This window comes from Protomyctophum bolini (genome assembly GCF_963924005.1).
Source record: "Protomyctophum bolini genome assembly, chromosome: 7".
Taxonomy (NCBI): Eukaryota; Metazoa; Chordata; class Actinopteri; order Myctophiformes; family Myctophidae; genus Protomyctophum; species Protomyctophum bolini.
The window spans coordinates 26288964-26309302 of NC_137868.1; the positions used below are offsets into that span (position 1 = coordinate 26288964).

Below are 20339 nucleotides of genomic sequence, written 5' to 3' on the forward strand. Positions count from 1 at the left end.
GGGTTGAGCAGATGATTCTAACTCAGAATGCAAAAATGGAACTAAATATTTGTATTATCTCTCAGGATTTGACTGTGCATGCAGACAGAGGTTTGGGCATGTTCCCAAGCTGAACTATGCATGGCTGTTGATGGACTGTTGCAGTACCGGAACTTATGACCTTTCCAGTTAGGAGACGGAGACTCGAATGCCAACATCCATTTCTTCAAACAATCCCTATTCGCATTCACAATAACCAACCTGAAACCTGTGGCTGCTTCTCAATCCGTCCCCCCGTGACTAATGGATTATCACACAGTTTGAAGTTGGTACTTCAGAGAAAACATTGACAACATACAGTAGAGAAGACACAGTACATCCAAAACACCATGCACACATAATCCACGTACCTCAACTTCATCGTAGTCCTCCCAGGGGTTCATCAAATGCTTCCAAGTCAAGGACCGTAAACAGCCATAGGCAGTGGCTGATGCCCCGATATTGCAAACGTGGTTTAACTGCCACACACCCCGATAATAGATCTGCAGAATAGATCCAATCTATAGAAAGATTTAAAGCAAGAACGACTCAATGAGTCATAACTGCCAGGCGCAGCAAGCTCTGGTTTATGAACATCTATAATCAGTGTGTGTGTGCCGCAGCCTCTGCCTCAGCTCACGTTGCTGCGTTCATCTGCGGTGTTCAGACTATGGGTTTTATGCCTTTTAGACTATGGGTTTTATGGGTAAGTCTCCCATTAGCTTAGAGGCAGCGTAGAGACAGCCAATCATGCAAAAGTGTCCACTACGATCGCTACTAAGAGTTACTGTAGTAGCAAATGTAGTCCAGGCGCTTTTTAAGCACCTGAAAATGCTATTGTGTGCTTAATGTTTACAGGAGCGTGACACAGGCTTGACGGACGGACGGACTGACAGGTTTTCATCTGCGACAGTCGCAATAACGGCCATTGAAAATCATGCAGCGATCGATGTTACGTGGGGTGATGATGGGTAGAGTGATGGGTGTCACCAAGAGGTGGAGAAGGAGGTTTGCTGGGTTCTGCAGCATTGTTTGCCACCTGTGTGCGAGAGGCACAGCGCGGTCACACACGCACAGGTGTTACTCCCGACAATAGGAAGTGATAGCGTGGGCAGGGAGGGCTCTGAATGTCTGAATGTCTCCGTGGGCCTCTAGAATAATGGATGTGTTTCTGTGGGTTCAGTATTTCATCTCACACTACAGGTGGCAACCGGGTGTACCACCAGATACACAACACCTTGAAATAACTGTTCCGCGCACGCACGCACGCACGCACGCACGCACGCACGCACGCACGCACACACGCACGCACGCACGCACGCAGGCAGACAGACAGACAGACAGATAGACAGACAGACAGACAGACAGACAGACCCGCTCGCACACACACACACACACACACACACACACACACACACACACACACACACTTGCTCAAGGACGTGTGTCAAAGCGCTGTCAGTGTGCCGTTTGATCAGAGGTGTGTAAAGCGGAGCAGACAGCTCAGTGAAGCGACAGGAGATTTATATGCACACACATTCAGTGAAAACGCAGTCGTCTCTGTACTGGCCTCTATTCTCAGCCCCGACGCTCCACTAGCTGCATTTCTAATCGGGCATGGCAGAGGACACCTCAGGACTACTCACACACAGAGCCTCCCCTCCCACCCCATTCAGTTCATGACCAGGGTGTGTGCTTATGTGTGTCGCTTCAGTTTAGTTTGTTAGCCAAAACGCCTTCCCATTTTTCTATGAGGGGCTTTTATATTTTCTATAGGAATGTCATTGAGAAAGGACAACTTGTCTTAAACCCTATTGGTTGAACGTACTCAACCATGGTACTATACTTGAGCGAAAATAGCTGATCTACAAGCTCACATCACACCTACCTTCCTAAATCTAAAGGGCAGATTGCCCTTTAGAGTTCCTTGCTGAGGACATTCATGCTTCACAGAGTACAAAAGTGTACCAGACACCCTTGCCTCCAGGCCAAAGGCAAAATGTCAACTTGGCATACAAATCTCATCTATTTGGCAGATTGCAGAATGAACCTTATGGATTCCGGTGCTCAACAACATGTTGTTAATTGCGTCACGCTGTGAGCTTGACATTGTCTATATTTTTGTCCAATGTTTGCCCCCAATGTGGGACACTATAGGGGTTCATGTGATTAAAGCTTTGTCCCCTCCCCTTTGACATCAAACAGCCTTGCAATATTCTCACTCAACGTCACTTCACTCTCACGCTAATCCATTACATAGCACGTTCCCTCCATCTTTCTTTAATGCTCCTTTCTCTTTCATCTTTCCCTACTTTTGCCTCTTTCTCGCTCTCTTTGCTCTCGTCTTTGGTTCTCGGTGACGTCCTTCCCAGCCCTTTCAGGAATGGTTGCCATCACTACTCAGCCCTCCACCCCTCCCTCCACCACCCATGCACTCCTCCGGCTCTCTCTTTCGCTTTCTCCTCTTCTCCACAGACTTAATCCCCCTTTAGAGATTGCACAACCACTTGGCAACCCTTTAGCTAGGGCAAGAGGAACCAGAGTTTCACTGACTCACAATTTATGGAGCGTGTGTGAGGATCCTCCCTTCTGGGATTATGACTTGAGTGTTAGAGAGAGAGAGAGTGAGAGAGTGAGAGAGAGAGAGAGAAAGAGAGAGAGAGAGAGAGAGAGAGAGAGAGAAAGAGAGAGAGTGAGAGAGAGAGAGAGAGAGAGAGAGAGAGAGAGAGAAAGAGAGAGAGAGAGAGAGAAAGCGGTAGACAGAGAGAGACAAAGAGAGAGCGAGAGAGAATGAAAAGCAGAGCAAAGAGATGGAGAAAGAAAGTGTGTGAAAAAGAAACAGAGACACAGAGAGAGAGAGTGTGTGAGAGTGAGACAGAGAGTGAAAGAGAAAGCGGTAGACAGAGAGACAAAGAAAGAGCGAGAGAGAATGACAAGAGTTGTGTTTCTCAATGCTGAGCAAGTCTGTGCTAGTAATTCATATCCAAAACCTGTACAGAATATCTTGCCATCTTTTATTTGCTCCAGTGGTTACATAGCCAAATTCAATTCTTATACATAAAAGCTCTATTTACTATTGTCATGCTCCACTGTGAATGAAAGTGCTTATGTAAAATCCATATTGCAGTCTGAAAGGACATTCAGCGTGAGGACTGGAGATATCGACACGCCGCCTTTCCTTCTTTCTGTTGCATGTAGCCTTGATACAGCAGTGATTTGCTGTAATTTGCTGAATAGGACCCCCTTTTATGGAGTGGAAAGGCCAACGCTTTTTTTTACCAGTGCGACCCTGCCTGCTTGCTCTGGGGAGAAATACAAATTTGACCTTCAAGTCAAAATGTAAGTAAGTAATTACCTTAGGTTATAATAGTTTGGTATTTTTTATTTTAGTTATATTTTATTTTTTCCCCCTTATAATGAAGTTTGTTTTAATTAGTTTTAGAGCAGAATTGCTCATTTTTATTAGTTTTTTACTTTTTATTTTGGAATATGCTAATAGTTGTCTCGGCCAGGCCGACTGCATGGTCGAGACACCATTTCCGTCCGTCCTTCCGTCCGTCCTTCAGTCCGTCCGTCCGTAACCGATCTTTGCAAAAGCCATTACTTAATTTGCATTTTTACCTACAACTGCAGTTACTGCACCGATCTGTCTGTGTGAAACTTTGCACACAAACTCCCTAGAGGCCAAGGAAAAACCTCTGCCCTGCAATCTTCTCATCTGCTTTTTATAGGAGGCTGACTTTTGTAAAACACATTTTTATAAATTTTGATATTTGAGATTACATTTTGTCCAAAAATCACACGTACACAGTATTTTTTCGGACAAAGAATAAATGAACGGGCCATATTATAATAAGTTGCATGTGCAATGATCACTACACAGCTATACGTTAGCGCTGCACTTCTTTCTACTTTATTCCACAGATGCAATCTGTTCCTCTGTTTATAGTTTCCTAAATATACTCCATCTTGTAAAGACTAAAGAGAGGTGTCACTTGCTAAAATGGCTGGAAAATGCAGGAGAGCGAATGACAACATCTTGTTCAACAGTAACCTACACCAACATTAGCTTTTTTGTTATGTTACTGTTATGTTTAGTTTGTGATGTTCTTGATGTTTTATTATCATCAATTGGGTCCAGGTTGGTTCAGATTATATGACCTCTGGACCCCAGGGTGTATAACATGTGTAATAGATGAGAGAGACTGTCCTGTACTCAGTGCTCAGAGTGCTGATCAGGAGTAGAGAAACACTGTGTAAAGCCTGTACTCAGTGCTCAGAGTCAGAGTGCTGATCAGCAGTAGAAAAACACTGTGTAAAGCCTGATTTGTGCTTTGTTGCACGGCTGTATTGAGCATAGAAAATAGCAGACCTACAATCTCACAATTTGACATGTCGTTTGTCTATAATTTCAGTTAGCTTTAGTTAGTTTTGTTAACACACAATACAGTTTCAGTTAGTTATCGTACTGTTGTTTTTATTTGTTTCAATCTTTTTTGTTCATTCAATGATAATAACCTTGCCAAGTGCAATCACTCCAATTGAATAAGTTATTGTATTAATGTACTGTACAGATTGGACAAGATAACATTTTATTAACCACAAAATATATAAAGCTTTAAGCCCTATTCAAAATAATTCCAATAATAAGTCATGATGCGATGCGTTGTGAGCTTGTACATATAGGCTATTTTTTTAAACTTCTGTTCTGTACTGAACTAATGTTCAATTCACCTACTGTATAATAACATGACAAAAATAGGGATAACAGGTTCAAACACATATACTGCATATAACTGAAGGTATGCGTGTGTCTGAGAGAGAGAGAGAGAGAGAGAGAGAGAGAGAGAGAGAGAGAGAGAGTGAGTGAGACTGGAAAATGGAAACAGATCGGGTCAAAAAGGGGAATCGAGCGAAAGTGAGAGAGAGAGGCTGAGCTAAACAGAGAAAACTGCCCACAGCAGCGGGAAAAAAAGTGCAAATTGATTACCAATGCACGGCTTGGCCCTGATGCAAAGTGGAACTAAACACTTCAATCTCCAATCACTCAGGCATTTTAGGCGGAAATCAATATGCATTACTGTCACAGGGGGTGTTCCCTCAACTTCCCTGTGACCAGTCCAGAGAAAGCGGACAAGCTGCTTGGCTGCACCAGCCGACCACAGGCACACAGAGACAAACTCAAACATGCAGCATACACTCTGAGGCCAATCTTTAACAAACCACAGCATCCCTCCCTTTAGGCTGGGTGACGCCTATGTAATTGCGCTGTTAGCAACTCATAATTTGACGCTGAGTGATCACACATCGAAACAGAACTCATGCACACACGTGAATGTGAATAGACATCGCTCACACAAAGGCCTTTATCGACAAATCAGACACCAACCTTTGTCTCGCAAATGTTAACTTTATTATGATTTATGCTGCAGCATAGGTTCATATGTTCTGTATTTGTAGTGCGGCCCCCATCCAGTTATTACACTGGCCCGGGCGCAGTTCAAAGAAAGAGAAAAGAAGACTATAGGACCACAATAACTCACACTGTCAGAGCTGTCCAAAGGTCATTTTATACTTTGTTGTAAGGTCACTAAGGTGCACAGGTGTCACACACCAAAAATAGCAGCTCACAAGCCCGAGCTTAAAGATCTGCTAAGTATAAATCACCCTTAAACACACGCGCACGCACACACACACACACACACACACACACACACACACACACACACACACACACACACACACACACACACACACACACACACACACACACACACACACACACACACACACACACACACACACACACACACACACACACACACACACACACACACACACACACACACACACACTGTGAGGGTCAGGATGACACTGATCAGAGCTATGCCTGTGGCGCAGCTGCACAGTCATCAATTAGCCAAAAGTTCCACACAAATGCACATGGCTGGTGTTAACACATGGCCACGTGTGAACAAATGCCACCATGGCAAAATGCCACCATGCGCATGCAGCCATGCACGCATCAAATGACATTACCAGCAGCCTGAGCTGTTTGACCCAGCAGGTGTGTGTCAGTGAGTCTGAGCTGCTGCCACTACTACTGCTGTTCATGGCCGCCAAGCAGGAGTTATGCCACCATAGCCTTTTCCAGCCAGTGGAGTGAATTTATTACACTGTGGCTCCTATGGGGCGAGCCGTCTAGATTAGAAGAGTGTGTCTGTGGCTAGTCTCAGTAAACCAGTCACCAACGTTCTTGGCAGCAGGCCAAGGAACTACTGTAAATTCCCAAACGTTTTAAACGTTTGAATTCTTTTAAACAGTAATTATATACTGTTAAAAGTAGAGGAATAACATTTTATATTTGGAAGTCAATATGATGCCACAGAGATATGACATCATACAGTCAATATGGCATTCAATGTAGAAGGTCAACAGGGTCAAAAATGAATAAATAGGTCACCAAAGTCGGATGTCACTGCAAGGGAAATCTTACATTGCGTCATATAATAGTCTCCAGACACAGACGTTATCAAATGTAACTCAATATCATCAACGACACGGTATTGCCGGGCTGACTGTTTCTTATATGATGTGTTCTAAGATTTCCCATTGGGAAATTCAATAGAACAAATAGCCTACTTCTGTGACCCAGGGGTAACGGGAGTGACGTCAGCACTTCTGTACTTTATTGTCCACCAGGGTGGACATTTGACTGCGCTTAAAAACATAAAAATCTGATGGGTAAACAAACACATGTACTAGGTGATAGAATCCATGCCAATGTCTGTAGCTGCAACTCATCATTCACTTTGTCGAGTTGATGGCATTTGGGATAAAGGACTTCTTGTATACATTTTCGTTGCCAGGGGGACTTTTCCACAGCTCAAAGGCTCAACCGGCTTAAGAGAGGATGGGAGCTATCTGTTTGCTTTCTTCCGCATACATAATGTAAAATGTTGAATCAAGAGTTTTTGGTGTTTACCATGGCAACTACGTTGCTTGCCATTGACCTCACCCAATCCATGCTAGATTATTCGTGGTTCAATATTATGGTAGTGGTAAAAAATCACACCTGTGTGAAGTGAGGGGCGCTAATATATTAAAGTCTAACTCATGTTGATTAGGTGATGTAATGGTGATGTAAAACAAACGGTGCCAACACAAACAACTTTATTGACTTCTTAGGGTCGATTCATACTCCTATTTTAGAGCCGAATAAAAGTCGGTTCGGCGCTGTAGAGCCTACAATTTGACGTCATTTGAGGTTCGGGGGGGCGGGTACCGTCCTAAAGTCGGCTCTTCGGTGCTACTGAAATTTTCTGACGAGCCGAAATCATTTCGGCACTACAGCGCCGAAACAGGAGTATGAATCGGCCCTTACTGACAGTTGAGAGTTGAAAGCCTATACAACATATCAATGGTTTACGTTACGCAATGTTTGTGTTTACACTATGACGTAAAATTGTTCATTCATTATCAATGGGAATTTAATGTTTGTGTAGGACAAAGTTTGTGCACATACACTAAAAAATGGACATAGGAGAGTCTAGTGGCCCTCAAAAATAGAAGAATAGCTCATTCATATTTTAAGTACTAGATCATTGGCATAGCAAATTAATAAATTGATAACAATTAAATGGTAAATTAATGCAGTGTTGAGTATTAATGATGATAAGCCTTCAAGCCATATCAAGGCGAGATAAAAGCTTTGTAATAGAACTTTGGCCCTGGTGCGTTATGACTATGAGGCAGTATTTTTGCTGTATATGCTCCTATGCTCCTTCTATTTTTTGCAATTATGTTACAGTAGGATTTCCTATGGCTACACTGAAGACACACACGCCTTCCACTGAAACTTGGAGATTATCACTACATAATAGTCTGTCTAAGAACACAGTTTGCCAGCCACTGCTACAGAGCTGACAATGAGGTTAAATCTTCCCTTCTTCTCTGGAGTCCTGCCTCAAAGCAGACCAGAGGTAGAAAACTGTCGTTCCCTGATTGCTAGGGACATTTTTAATTCCAGAGTATGTCTGCATTGCAGATTTGCAGTATTGATACTTTTACTTAAGTAAAACATTTGAGTACTTTTTCCACCACTGGTCAATCAATCTCATGACATCACACATGTAGCTTACACAAGCTGTCTTTTGAAATGCCATTTAATAATCAACCGGATGGGAATTCAATACTCAGCTGTGACATGTCATGGGCCCGTAGTTGAAAATTGTTGCTGTCAGGCAGAAACCTCTTCTATTCTAACTTTTTGTGGGGTTTTTTGGTAAATGAATGATCATACCAGCGTCACACCAAAGCATCCAAATTTGCAGATCCATAAGCTCGAAGCACGGAGCTAACTTTTCTGTTTTTTGAATCCTGAAATGTAACAGTTTTGGACATCTGAGGTTTCCAGCGACGATACATACGTAGTTACCGGTAGTTACATATTAGATTAAATATAACGGTACACATGAGTGAAAAAATGAAAATGGTGAAGAAGTGGCTAGATTAAATATACTGAGGCTGTTGTAATTTTATCGCTATGCGTGGGTTGTAATCCCATTTTGTATTATGCATTGTTGTCCCACCAGGCCGAAGGCATGGGGAGAGAGTATGTTTTGCACTCCGTCCATCCGTCCGTGTGTGTGTCCGTCCGTCCGTTACCAGCTAATCTCCGGCACCGTTAACTCGGTCGATGCCAAACTCCCTAGATGCCAACGATGAATCTCTGCCCCAAATTATCCAGAACGTCTTGTTACACGGCCACCAGGAGGCCGACATTTGTAAAACACTTTTTGCTTGCTAGATGTAAGTGAAAACATGACAGACGATACACAGGCTTGACCAGTTTCAAAATAGTTTTTGCTTTTTAAAAGGCCACGCAAAGATTGATATGACTAATACTGTATGTGAACTCTTGTCATAGCAAAGTAAAGTGTTGAGTTAATACAACCATATTGCAGGCACATCTGGCTCAACACCATCCTGAGTTAAAGTCAGAGGAAGCAAGGGGGAGGACCTGTTGCTTTACTTGGCCAACAGATACTGGAAACCAAACTTCCCAGCTCAGTTCAGAGAAGGCAAAACGAATCACACAGACAGACAATAGCTCTGTTTAAAGACCCTCCATACAGAGTTGTTGAAAATGTAGGTTTTTGCAATATACTAGTAAACTACATACATACACTTTTAACTCTTAACATTTCTGTAGCCGCCAGCATCTTTCAAAATATAGGCGCTAGAGTGCCAGCAGATATGGCAGATTTTAATCTTCCATTCTTACCTGGCGCTGGTCACGCAGCTCACGCTAAAGTCTCTCTAGAAGCGTTCATATTCATATATAGGTCCTTGACTCCCTTCCAATTCTCTCTTATAAGTGGACCATCACTGTAACTCAGTGGTTCAAAGTGGGGTCGGGCAGTCCAGGTGCTCCTCAGCAAAACGATTGATAGTTAATAGGAACCATTTGGTTCCATTTGTACACTCTCTGAGTTATGGGGGTATACGTGACCTAATGCATACCAACCATGGGGGTCTTTGAAATGAAAAGGTTTGAGGACCATTGCAGTATAGTTCAGAGCAACACAGTCAGGGACAGGGAGGCTTTGTGCATCTTACCTGTACAGATGAGATTAAGGGGCTAACAGAGGGGGGAGCGTCAGAGATCCCGTTTCCTTCCTCGCTTGTCACTCAGACATGCTCCCTGAAGAAAGACACAGGAAGAGAGAGACATTCATTAATACAAAGAGAGGGACAGCATTATATTATTATTAATGGCTCTTTGCATTCCAGTTCTTTTTTTAAGCCCCAGAAATGAACTGTCACCCTGCGGTTGCTCTGAACGCACCTCAGGGACTACAGGCTGCCCAGGATGACGTCATGCACTGTGCCCAATAGATGTGGGGAGCGGAACACAGTGTTCCGCTCGGCCCGGATTAACAATGCAATGGAAGTTAGTGGAGCTTAAGCTCCAGGGCCCGCAGCTTGCAGGGCCCCGTGGGCCCCGTGCGAGAGACTTTTTACAGGTACAGCTTCCGTCGAAACCATATTCATACATAGTCGCCGGGAGCAGTGGCGATAGTGCTGGCGGTGCGCTGAACGCACGCGCGTTCATTCACTGGGCACGCAAACGCAAAAAGTGCCATTCTTAATTTGTTACGTGCGCACGAAGCACGCATGCATGTAGCCTTCTGATATGGTGTAGCTCCAGGGCCCTCGGAGGGGTTGATTTGGCACTGAACACCAGAGAGAACACTGTCTCACACACACACACACACACACACACACACACACGCACACACACACACACACACACACACACACACACACACACACACAGTCCTAATGTCGGTAGGCACTAGGGATGGGTATCGTTAGGATTTTTTGTTACTCCGACTTAGGGGCGCTGCATTGAGGGTTAGGGAATAGAGAATAGATGGAGTTAGTAATGGGGCGAGTCAGACCAACGCAACATCGGAAAATCGCGCCCTTGGTACAAATTGCCCCCATTTTGCAACCTGGTGATTTGGTGAGCTCGTAGATCAGCTGTTTTGGCCGGAGCTTCACGCCTGTGTGTGTGTGTGTGGCGTGGGGGGGGACTTGGGAGACATAGGGAGTAGGGACAGGGGGAGAGTCGGAGACGCAGAGCACTCTGATCACGTTTAAGACAGATATATCTCCATTCAACAGTGTTACAGAGAGACAAGCAGCTATACATCTCCTTACAGGCGTGTTCTACCGGATTTAGCTGTTAAATAAATAAATGGCGTCTGTAGGAACCGATAAGGAGAATTAATTATTTTAATCCAACCCAAGCATGTTGGGTTCTGTACTGTACCTGCAGGTCCCGAGGTTCGGTGCCCACCCCTAGTAGGCACGCTGCCACATACATTTCTTCCACCACCGCTTTCCTTTGTGAGAGGAAATGACATTGTGGTTTGCTGTCCCTCAGAGAAACAGAGGCCACGGGGTTGGAAGCTCTGCCACGGTCAAATACTATAGTGCATCGTCACTCGGCTTCCATCTGTAGTGATGTGAAACCTCCATCTATCCAAAGCCCTTCTCCTACCATACAGGTCAAGCAGTACCAAAGGCTCTCTTTGCAATGCCTTGCAGAAAGAGAGAGAGAGAGAGAGAGAGAGGTTGGAGGGACAGCCCACAGATTCTCAGAAGTGCTCATTTCACTGGATTAATGTGCTATTTTTGATAAATCCGCAGAGAATGTACTTGACTTGAAAATGTTATTGACTGAATATGGCATATGTATGTGTGTGTGTGTGTGTGTGTGTGTGTGTGTGTGTGTGTGCGTGTGCGTGTGCATGTGCGTGTGCGTGAGCGTGTGTGTACTGTGTGTGCCTGTGTGCCCTTCCTTCTGTTCCTTGGCCTACTTAGAGCCAAGACATCACTATGGCCCATTAGGGCTTTTTATTACCAGCCGGTGTGCACGACATGCATGTGTGTATGTGTATGTATGCATAATGCCTGTGTGTGTTTATGTATGCGTGCCACATTTGTGTCTGGCATGGTGTTTGGACACGGAACCGTCTCACACACACTCACGCATGCACGCACATACACACACACACACACACACACACACACACACACACACACACACACACACACACACACACACACACACACAAACAAGTGCAGGTGGCTGTGTGCGTACAGCCTTTGCTGCAGTGCAGGTGCTCCTCAGTAACATGATGGTTCCTGGACACCAGAGGTGTCAGTCTGTCTCCTTCTGGGATACTCATCGTCCCGATTTCTCTCTCTCTCTCTCTCTCTCACACACACACACACACACACACACATCTCCATCTCCAATTTGGAAGCAGGACAAGCGAGAGCTTCTATTTATACTCGTCGGATCCACACTGACAAATAAATCAGCAGATCCAAGCAACACGGCAGTGGTGATGGCAGCGATGCATGCCATGCCAACTCCCTGCGTCTCTCTCTCTCTCTCTCTCTCTCTCTCTGCTGCTCTCTGTCATAACGCAGCTGCCTTTGCGTGATTGTTACATGGTTTAGTGAGTCTATAGAAGCAGGGGGTTCTATAAGCATACATCTGACAGACATGAAGGGAGAGAGATGAGGGGAGAGAGAGATTGAGAGCGAGAGAGATTGAGAGGGAGAGAGAGAGAGGGATTGAGAGAGACCTGTTTCCATCACTGGGGCTTATCCCCAGCAGACCAGCCATGTTTGAGGAGCTAACAAATAAACACAGCCAATACATCCCTCTGTAGCAACAACTGTATACAACATACAGTACACTGCTGTCGGTAACTCAAGTCCTTGTCATTATATTAGCCTACATACCAACACTACTGTACTATCAAACTCTCACACAGAGAGTTCAAACACAAGCACATGCACGCATGCACGAACGCACACACGGTCACTGATTGTTAGAAATAAAATGTAACTGGCGGTAATGTATCTCCAGTGCAAGTGCTGATCAGTGCAGTGACAGGCTGGCAGTGAGCACCATCTTACATATTTATACATCCGACTATCAAAACTGAAATTGAACTGCTATGACAAAAGGCTGCCTACATATACAGCCCACATGCAAATGCTATTTGAAAGAGAAATGGTTTCTTGCATAATGTGTTACTAGTACCTATAGAATATATGTTTTAAGTGGTGATTTCAGAACTGAGGGAGGTGGTCACACGTGACAGATTCATTCTGTGCAATGGAATGGTTCAATACATGTCGCACCGTCTCTCTTGTATTTGGAGCATGCTCCGTCTCTGTGAATTCATGGCTGGTTTGCAAACACAAATACCAGGGTAGGAGGTAGGACTTCAACAATATTATAATTGCTAGAAAATAAAAACATAAAATTAACTGAATTTATTACAACAAGGAACGTATAGCCAAGAATTGGCTGTTCCATTTCTGCTTCATAGTCCTCCTACTAGCTAAGCAATTAAATATGACAAGATATGGAATCATGCAATCAAGCAGCCACAAGATTCTGTTCAACTGCCGGTCTGCCACAGCCACCCACTCTCTACACACATCTCTATCCAGCCCACTGATGTGTGAGTGCATGGGGTCCTGCTCTAGTGCTCCTGACGCAAGCAGGGATGAAGAGCACTTATTTCCATCTAGCATCTATTAATCATTCTATGGCCCTTTAAACCCGGCAACAAGCCTTGTCAGTAACACTTGCTATATGCTTGCCTTATAATCTGCTTAGTATAACACTGAGTAGTTATAGTTATAAGAACTTATAAATAATCATAATCCTTAATGACAATAATAATAATTATTATTATAATAAACCCATTATAAACATAAGTATTATATTTCACAATTGCTGGACGCTCACAGACATTTATTTTGTTGCAAGGATTATAGTGTATTATAATTAGGAAGAAATTACAGTCATTAGAATGCATAATATAACTAAAACTGCACTCTGCCGAGTGCATACTTGCTTGTTGCACACTAGTAGGCCATAAATGGCCTACTAGTGCGCAAGCAGAGCGCGCAAGTACTTTCGACCGCTGGAAACTATCACATCTCAGTATCTCTGTGAAGGAACGTTTGAAATGTATAATCATTACGTGTAACTATTTGCTACCTAACTACTTTTTTACAGAAAAATGAATAATTGATATGTGATGAAAAAAAAGGTATATAAACTGAATTAAAATATATTATACAGTATAATTATTTTATTACTTCAAATTCATTTTGTACTATAGTGATATTCATACTAAATCATGATCAGAGTAATATGTGTCTCTAACTTCAATTTCTGTAATAATACTTTCAAATAATTGTACTTTAATAATTGTTTAAAGCCTAATCTTGACATGAAGGTCTTTATATTTTAAATGTATACATACGTGTTCTACTTTTTTCATTACAACTACATACAGAGTATGTAGTTGTAATTTGATTAGCAGTATACTGTGGTTACTTGGTTCCAAAAAGTGACAGCCAAGTTTTTTTCAACCGTAAGTCTGTGCCTGGTTTGCTGGGACCAGTTACCACATTACGTCATCGTTGAGAGCTGGGACCAGAGTACATGGTGTGTATATGTATGACTAGCTCTCAGTGATGACGTAAGAGAAATGGTCATCTGTGTAGTCTGGTCCCAGCAGACCAGGCACAGATTTACAAATTACAAATCACATTACAACTACATACAGAGTATGTAGTTGTAATTTGATTAGCAGTATACTGTGGTTACTTGGTTCCAAAAAGTGAAGCCAAGTTTTTTTCAACCGTAAGTCTGTGCCTGGTTTGCTGGGACCAGTTACAACATTACGTCATCGTTGAGAACTGGGACCAGAGTACATGGTGTGTATATGTATGACTAGCTCTCAGTGATGACGTAAGAGATATGGTCATCTGTTTAGTCTGGTCCGAGCAGACCAGGCACAGATTTACAAATTACAAATCACATTACAACTACATACAGAGTATGTAGTTGTAATTTGATTAGCAGTATACTGTGGTTACTTGGTTCCAAAAAGTGAAGCCAAGTTTTTTTCAACCGTAAGTCTGTGCCTGGTTTGCTGGGACCAGTTACAACATTACGTCATCGTTGAGAACTGGGACCAGAGTACATGGTGTGTATATGTATGACTAGCTCTCAGTGATGACGTAAGAGATATGGTCATCTGTGTAGTCTGGTCCCAGCAGACCAGGCACAGATTTACAAATTACAAATCATTGATTAGCAGTATACTGTGGTTACTTGGTTCCAAAAAGTGAAGCCAAGTTTTTTTCAACCGTAAGTCTGTGCCTGGTTTGCTGGGACCAGTTACAACATTACGTCATCGTTGAGAACTGGGACCAGAGTACATGGTGTGTATATGTATGACTAGCTCTCAGTGATGACGTAAGAGATATGGACATCTGTGTAGTCTGGTCCCAGCAGACCAGGCACAGATTTACAAATTACAAATCACATTACAACTACATACAGAGTATGTAGTTGTAATTTGATTAGCAGTATACTGTGGTTACTTGGTTCCAAAAAGTGAAGCCAAGTTTTTTTCAACCGTAAGTCTGTGCCTGGTTTGCTGGGACCAGTTACAACATTACGTCATCGTTGAGAACTGGGACCAGAGTACATGGTGTGTATATGTATGACTAGCTCTCAGTGATGACGTAAGAGATATGGTCATCTGTTTAGTCTGGTCCGAGCAGACCAGGCACAGATTTACAAATTACAAATCATTGATTAGCAGTATACTGTGGTTACTTGGTTCCAAAAAGTGAAGCCAAGTTTTTTTCAACCGTAAGTCTGTGCCTGGTTTGCTGGGACCAGTTACAACATTACGTCATCGTTGAGAACTGGGACCAGAGTACATGGTGTGTATATGTATGACTAGCTCTCAGTGATGACGTAAGAGATATGGACATCTGTGTAGTCTGGTCCCAGCAGACCAGGCACAGATTTACAAATTACAAATCACATTACAACTACATACAGAGTATGTAGTTGTAATTTGATTAGCAGTATACTGTGGTTACTTGGTTCCAAAAAGTGAAGCCAAGTTTTTTTCAACCGTAAGTCTGTGCCTGGTTTGCTGGGACCAGTTACAACATTACGTCATCGTTGAGAACTGGGACCAGAGTACATGGTGTGTATATGACGTAATGTGTAACTTGTAACTAGTCCCAGCAAACCAGGCACAGACTTACGGTTGAAGAAAACTTGGCTTCACTTCGAAGAGACCAAGCGAAATGATTACTTGCACGCTCTGCTTGCGCAAGTAATTATTAATATGCATTACAACTATGAGAATAGAACTAAAAGAAAAGGTCTGCGAGTGATCAGTAATAAGCCAACTAGAGCGGTGCCTGTTGGGCACTGGTCTACTTGGAACGATGCAAGTTGGAAATGCATGTCCCACCCAGTAATTATGTCTGTGTCCCTTTTATGCCCATATATGGAGTTATTCGTCAGGCATGCCCAAATATGCAGACGTCAGAATGCCAGAACAGGCCATGATGGACACTGGGCAGGGGCCCTGCATGTCCAGAGCCCGGGCAGAAACCTTTTTGGGGCGGTATTGGACAACCGCGGGTCCGACCGACTCGACACCGGGCACCGCACTCCCTGTGGTGGTGTGGAACGCGTGTGTCGAATCTGAAGTAGGTGGGGCGAATGGTTCTCGGGTTACGTGGATTAAAGACGTACAGACGTACACACAGAGACTTAGAGATAGATAGCGTTGAATGAATCATTATGGACTGGGCGTATAAAGCATATGGAAACACACCACATACATCGTGAGGTTCTGGCAATGAAACGGAATAACAGAGCATGATGGCAGACGTCACATAAATCCTTTATTATAGACCCTCCACCACAACCACCGTATGCCAACTGACGATCTCTGAAAAGAGACGACTGCCCAACGGAACCAAGCCTATAACGCGCACGCACGCACGCACACAAACTGTTGTCATCAACAGCTTCAAACCAGCTCCGTTGTAGTTTGCCTCGCGGGTTCCTAGTCATTTGTGTCATGTGTCCAAGCTGTGGAGAATGACGTTGCACCGGTCACCTGTGTCCACAGGATAGATGCATGCTGTCATAGTCCCAACAGTACACACACTCACACAAAGCCAAGTCTACCAAGAGGTGGCCAACAGATGACTGGTGTGATGATGTGTTAAGGGATGGGTGTGCTGCGCTGTCAGTCTGCACAGTGCACAGTTAAAACCGGCAGTGGTCATTTACCCATTTGTAACTCTGAGAGTGTGCAAAGGTTACATCAGTATTCTGTACTCTCTTGGAGTTAAATGAAAACAGAGGATTTTGCTGTGTGCCTCTTTAACCACTTGCAGGTTGAGAGGGCCGGAGCAGGTCAGCATGGCAATTCTACACATTCACTCACGCACGCACGCACGCACACACACACACACACACACACACACACACACACACACACACACACACACACACACACACACACACACACACACACACACACACACACACACACACACACACACACACACACACACACACACACACACACACACACACACACACACACACACACACACACACACACACACACACACACACACAGAGTCATTCAGCAGTCCCATGACATCAACATGGCTCAGTCTACACACACCAGTAATGTCTGCTTTCGACCCCAGTCACCTACTCCTTAACCTCGTCCTCTCTTGCGCAGCCAAGAAGGAGCACAGTAGGGCAATAGTTATAAAGACTGCTGAACAACCACCACATCCCTCCTGCTTCTCTTTGTTCCCTAACTCTCTCTGTAGTACCCACACTCCCACAGTTCACCCAGCCTCTCCCAGCTGCCTTGTCTCTTTCCCTCACCAGCCTCTTTCCATTTTGCCTGAAGTGAGTAGTGACGCACAGTTCCATGCAGTCATAAATCTGAGGGAGGAGAGAGGGAACGAGGGAGAAGGGTGTGTGTGAGCAGGGTCCAAAATATACTTTTTAGCTCACCAGTCGATTGTCTGGTAGATAAACAATTCTACCTGCCAAACGTGTACACAACCTCTTTAAATAAAAATATCATATTTAATCTGCATAATAAAGCATTATGGGAGTGAATTAAAAAAAGGTCAGCTAGTAACGGGAGGGTCAGAATTGTAAAATAGAGAAAAACTGGTCCCAGAGTACATGGTGTGTATATGTATGACTAGCTCTCAGTGAAAAAGCATCCTAGGGTTGCTTTTTCTTTTTGCATTTTCATGCATTATGCAGACACAGTGAAGACAGAGAGCAAGGGCAAGACCCACAGCAAGTGGTCCAGCCGTCCGGGAGTCGTACCGCAGACATGCTGTTGAATTGTGCGCCAATGTGCCCTTACTGCCCTAACCATTCAGTTATCTGGTCGCCCTATGGTCCTAGTCTTTTTAAAGGGTCACATTTCATCCTTGCGACCATGAAAAGAGAAATTTGAGATATCCTATGTGGTATCCTATGTGGACTACGGTGATGTAATTTATAGAAATGCTGCCCTTACCACTCCCTAGATACAGTTTATCACTCAGCACTAAGGTTTATCACAGGTGAAAACTGCAGCGCTCACCATTCCACCCTCTATGATAAAGTAGGTTGGTCTTCCCTCTCTGAAAGGAGAACCATGCACTGGCACCAGTTTATCTTTAAAGCCATTGATGGAAAGCTATACCATCGTACATCACGTTGCTGTTAAAATGGAAAATAAATACTCACCAGACCTGTTCAAGTGAATGGCTCAAACTAGATGTCCCATCCGTACAATCTGAACTAGGAAAATCAGCTTTTTGCTTCGATGCCCCGCCCCCACCACATGGAACACTTTACAGCAAACATTGAAAATTGATACCCCAATATCTTATAGTCCATTTAAAACAGCTTCTGAACCTCCCTACCTCAATATGTAACTGTTTTTAACTTATGTTTTGTCTCACTGTCTGTATAATATGTCTCTATGCCTTACGTGAAGATTTGATTTCTGTTTTATACCTGCATGTCTTAAATTGTTTTATATACTGTATGTAATCTCGTCAGCATTGAAAATGAGGGAGAACCTCAATGCTCTTTTGAGAATAAATACAGGTTACAATCAATTAACTATGTCTAGAAGTTTATGTATATATAGGAGATAAAGTGTATGCCAGCACGACAAGTGACAGATTATGAAACACTATGTTTATGTGAACATGAGATCTATTGCACCACCAAGTTCATTCAATTGTGCACTGATCCACCACGGCTGATATTTTGTTACAAATCTTACTCACACTGAGCCATCAATGCTCGTATTTGATCGTAAAAAAGTCACGCATTTTATGGGCCACCACGACCAATATTTTGTTACAAATTGTACTCACGGTGAGCCAACAATGCTGATATTTGCAATAAAGTCTGTATTATGGGCCATCACGACTGATCTTTTATTACAAATCTTACTCGCACTGAGTCATCGATGCTGATATTCTATAATGTTTTCATGTTATAAGACCCCAGGGCTGATGGGTTCAACTAACCGTTGATATTTTATGTGAATAGATTGTCAGGTGGCTTATGAAACTTACATGCCAAATGACAAATCTATACCCACATTTGGCGCTTGGTTGGTGTTACTTTTGGACCTGTGTGCAAGAGTGGTGAAATGAAGATAAGAGATAGGGGAAGAGGGAGCAACAGAATCAGATATAGAAGGAGAAAGAGGAAGAGATGAGGCGGTTGGGCCGGGGGGGGGGGGAGATGACTAGACAGACATGCATGGAAAACACCTCACAAAGTATGTTAAAAAAAGGTTTTGAAGGCTACAGTGCCTTGGGACAACATGGCTCTCACTCCTCCAACAGAGTTTTCAGCCCTTTGAGCTCCCTCCTATAGCAGGCTAGCAGGGGGTTAAGGCTACAGTAACCGTAACACTAACAAAGACAGCTGAATCACTTCTCAGAAAGAACACGAGAAGCACCCTGTGACCCGACCCCCACAGGCCATGATGAAGCATCTGACCGAAACACTGCAACGTGCTACCAAATACAATAGAGAGAAAGAGGCAGACGGCCAGACAGAGACGGAGACTGACAGAGAGACTAAATAGTCCTGTGGGAGTGTGTCTGCATCTCTGTGCTTGTTTGTGCTTCGTTTCCCAGGCCGGCTGTCTTGTCTCTCTGTCTGTCTGTCTGTCTGTGTTATATGTGTATGCATGTGTCGCAACAGAGGGCAGTATCCCGCCACGCTCAGCGACGACAAACATGGGGGCACATCCAAAGCTGTGTGCCAACCACACCCCCCACTCACCCACTCCAAGCTATGCCATGCATGCAGCAGGATGGATCTCCTGCTGTTACAACCCCATCACCCCATGACCGCTCCACTATGTTGTGTGGGAGAGGAAGGCCTTGATGCACCCACGAACGCGCGCACACACACACACACACACACACACACACACACACACACACACACACACACACACACACACACACACACACACACACACACACACACACACACACACACACACACACACACACACACACACACACACACACACACACACACACACACACACACACACACACACACACACACACACACACACACACAGAGAGAGAGACCAGTTCTTCATACTAAATCAGGACTATAGGAAAGACAACAAAAGCCCACGGCGGGCCGTTCCTCAGCGTTTTGACAGTTTTCCAGGGGAAGCCCGCAGTGGAATAACAGGAATGCCAGGAATAGAGTGAACAAAATAGGTACATTATGACGTGATTTATACTTAGTTTTGCGTGGGTGTCGTGCTTCGAAAATAGCAAATATACAAGATCAAGGCCCTATGGACTAC

The 20339-nt window shown here is 43.9% G+C and overlaps 1 protein-coding gene across 5 annotated transcripts in view; it reads right to left on the reverse strand.

The window, feature by feature from the left end:
- The window catches only part of galnt1 (UDP-N-acetyl-alpha-D-galactosamine:polypeptide N-acetylgalactosaminyltransferase 1), a 60412-nt gene that overhangs the window by 24721 nt on the left and 15352 nt on the right, over positions 1-20339 (reverse strand). For 3 of the 5 annotated variants that reach the window (XM_080767184.1, XM_080767185.1, XM_080767183.1), the window contains exons 2-3: positions 9640-9724; positions 390-539 (exon numbers count right to left, since the gene is read on the reverse strand). In XM_080767184.1, the coding sequence (XP_080623310.1) occupies positions 390-400 (11 nt within the window). In that variant the 5' untranslated portion in view covers positions 401-539; positions 9640-9724. The remainder of the gene's footprint in view (positions 1-389; positions 540-9639; positions 9725-20339) is intronic. The other 2 variants (XM_080767187.1, XM_080767186.1) reach the window with 1 other exon arrangement.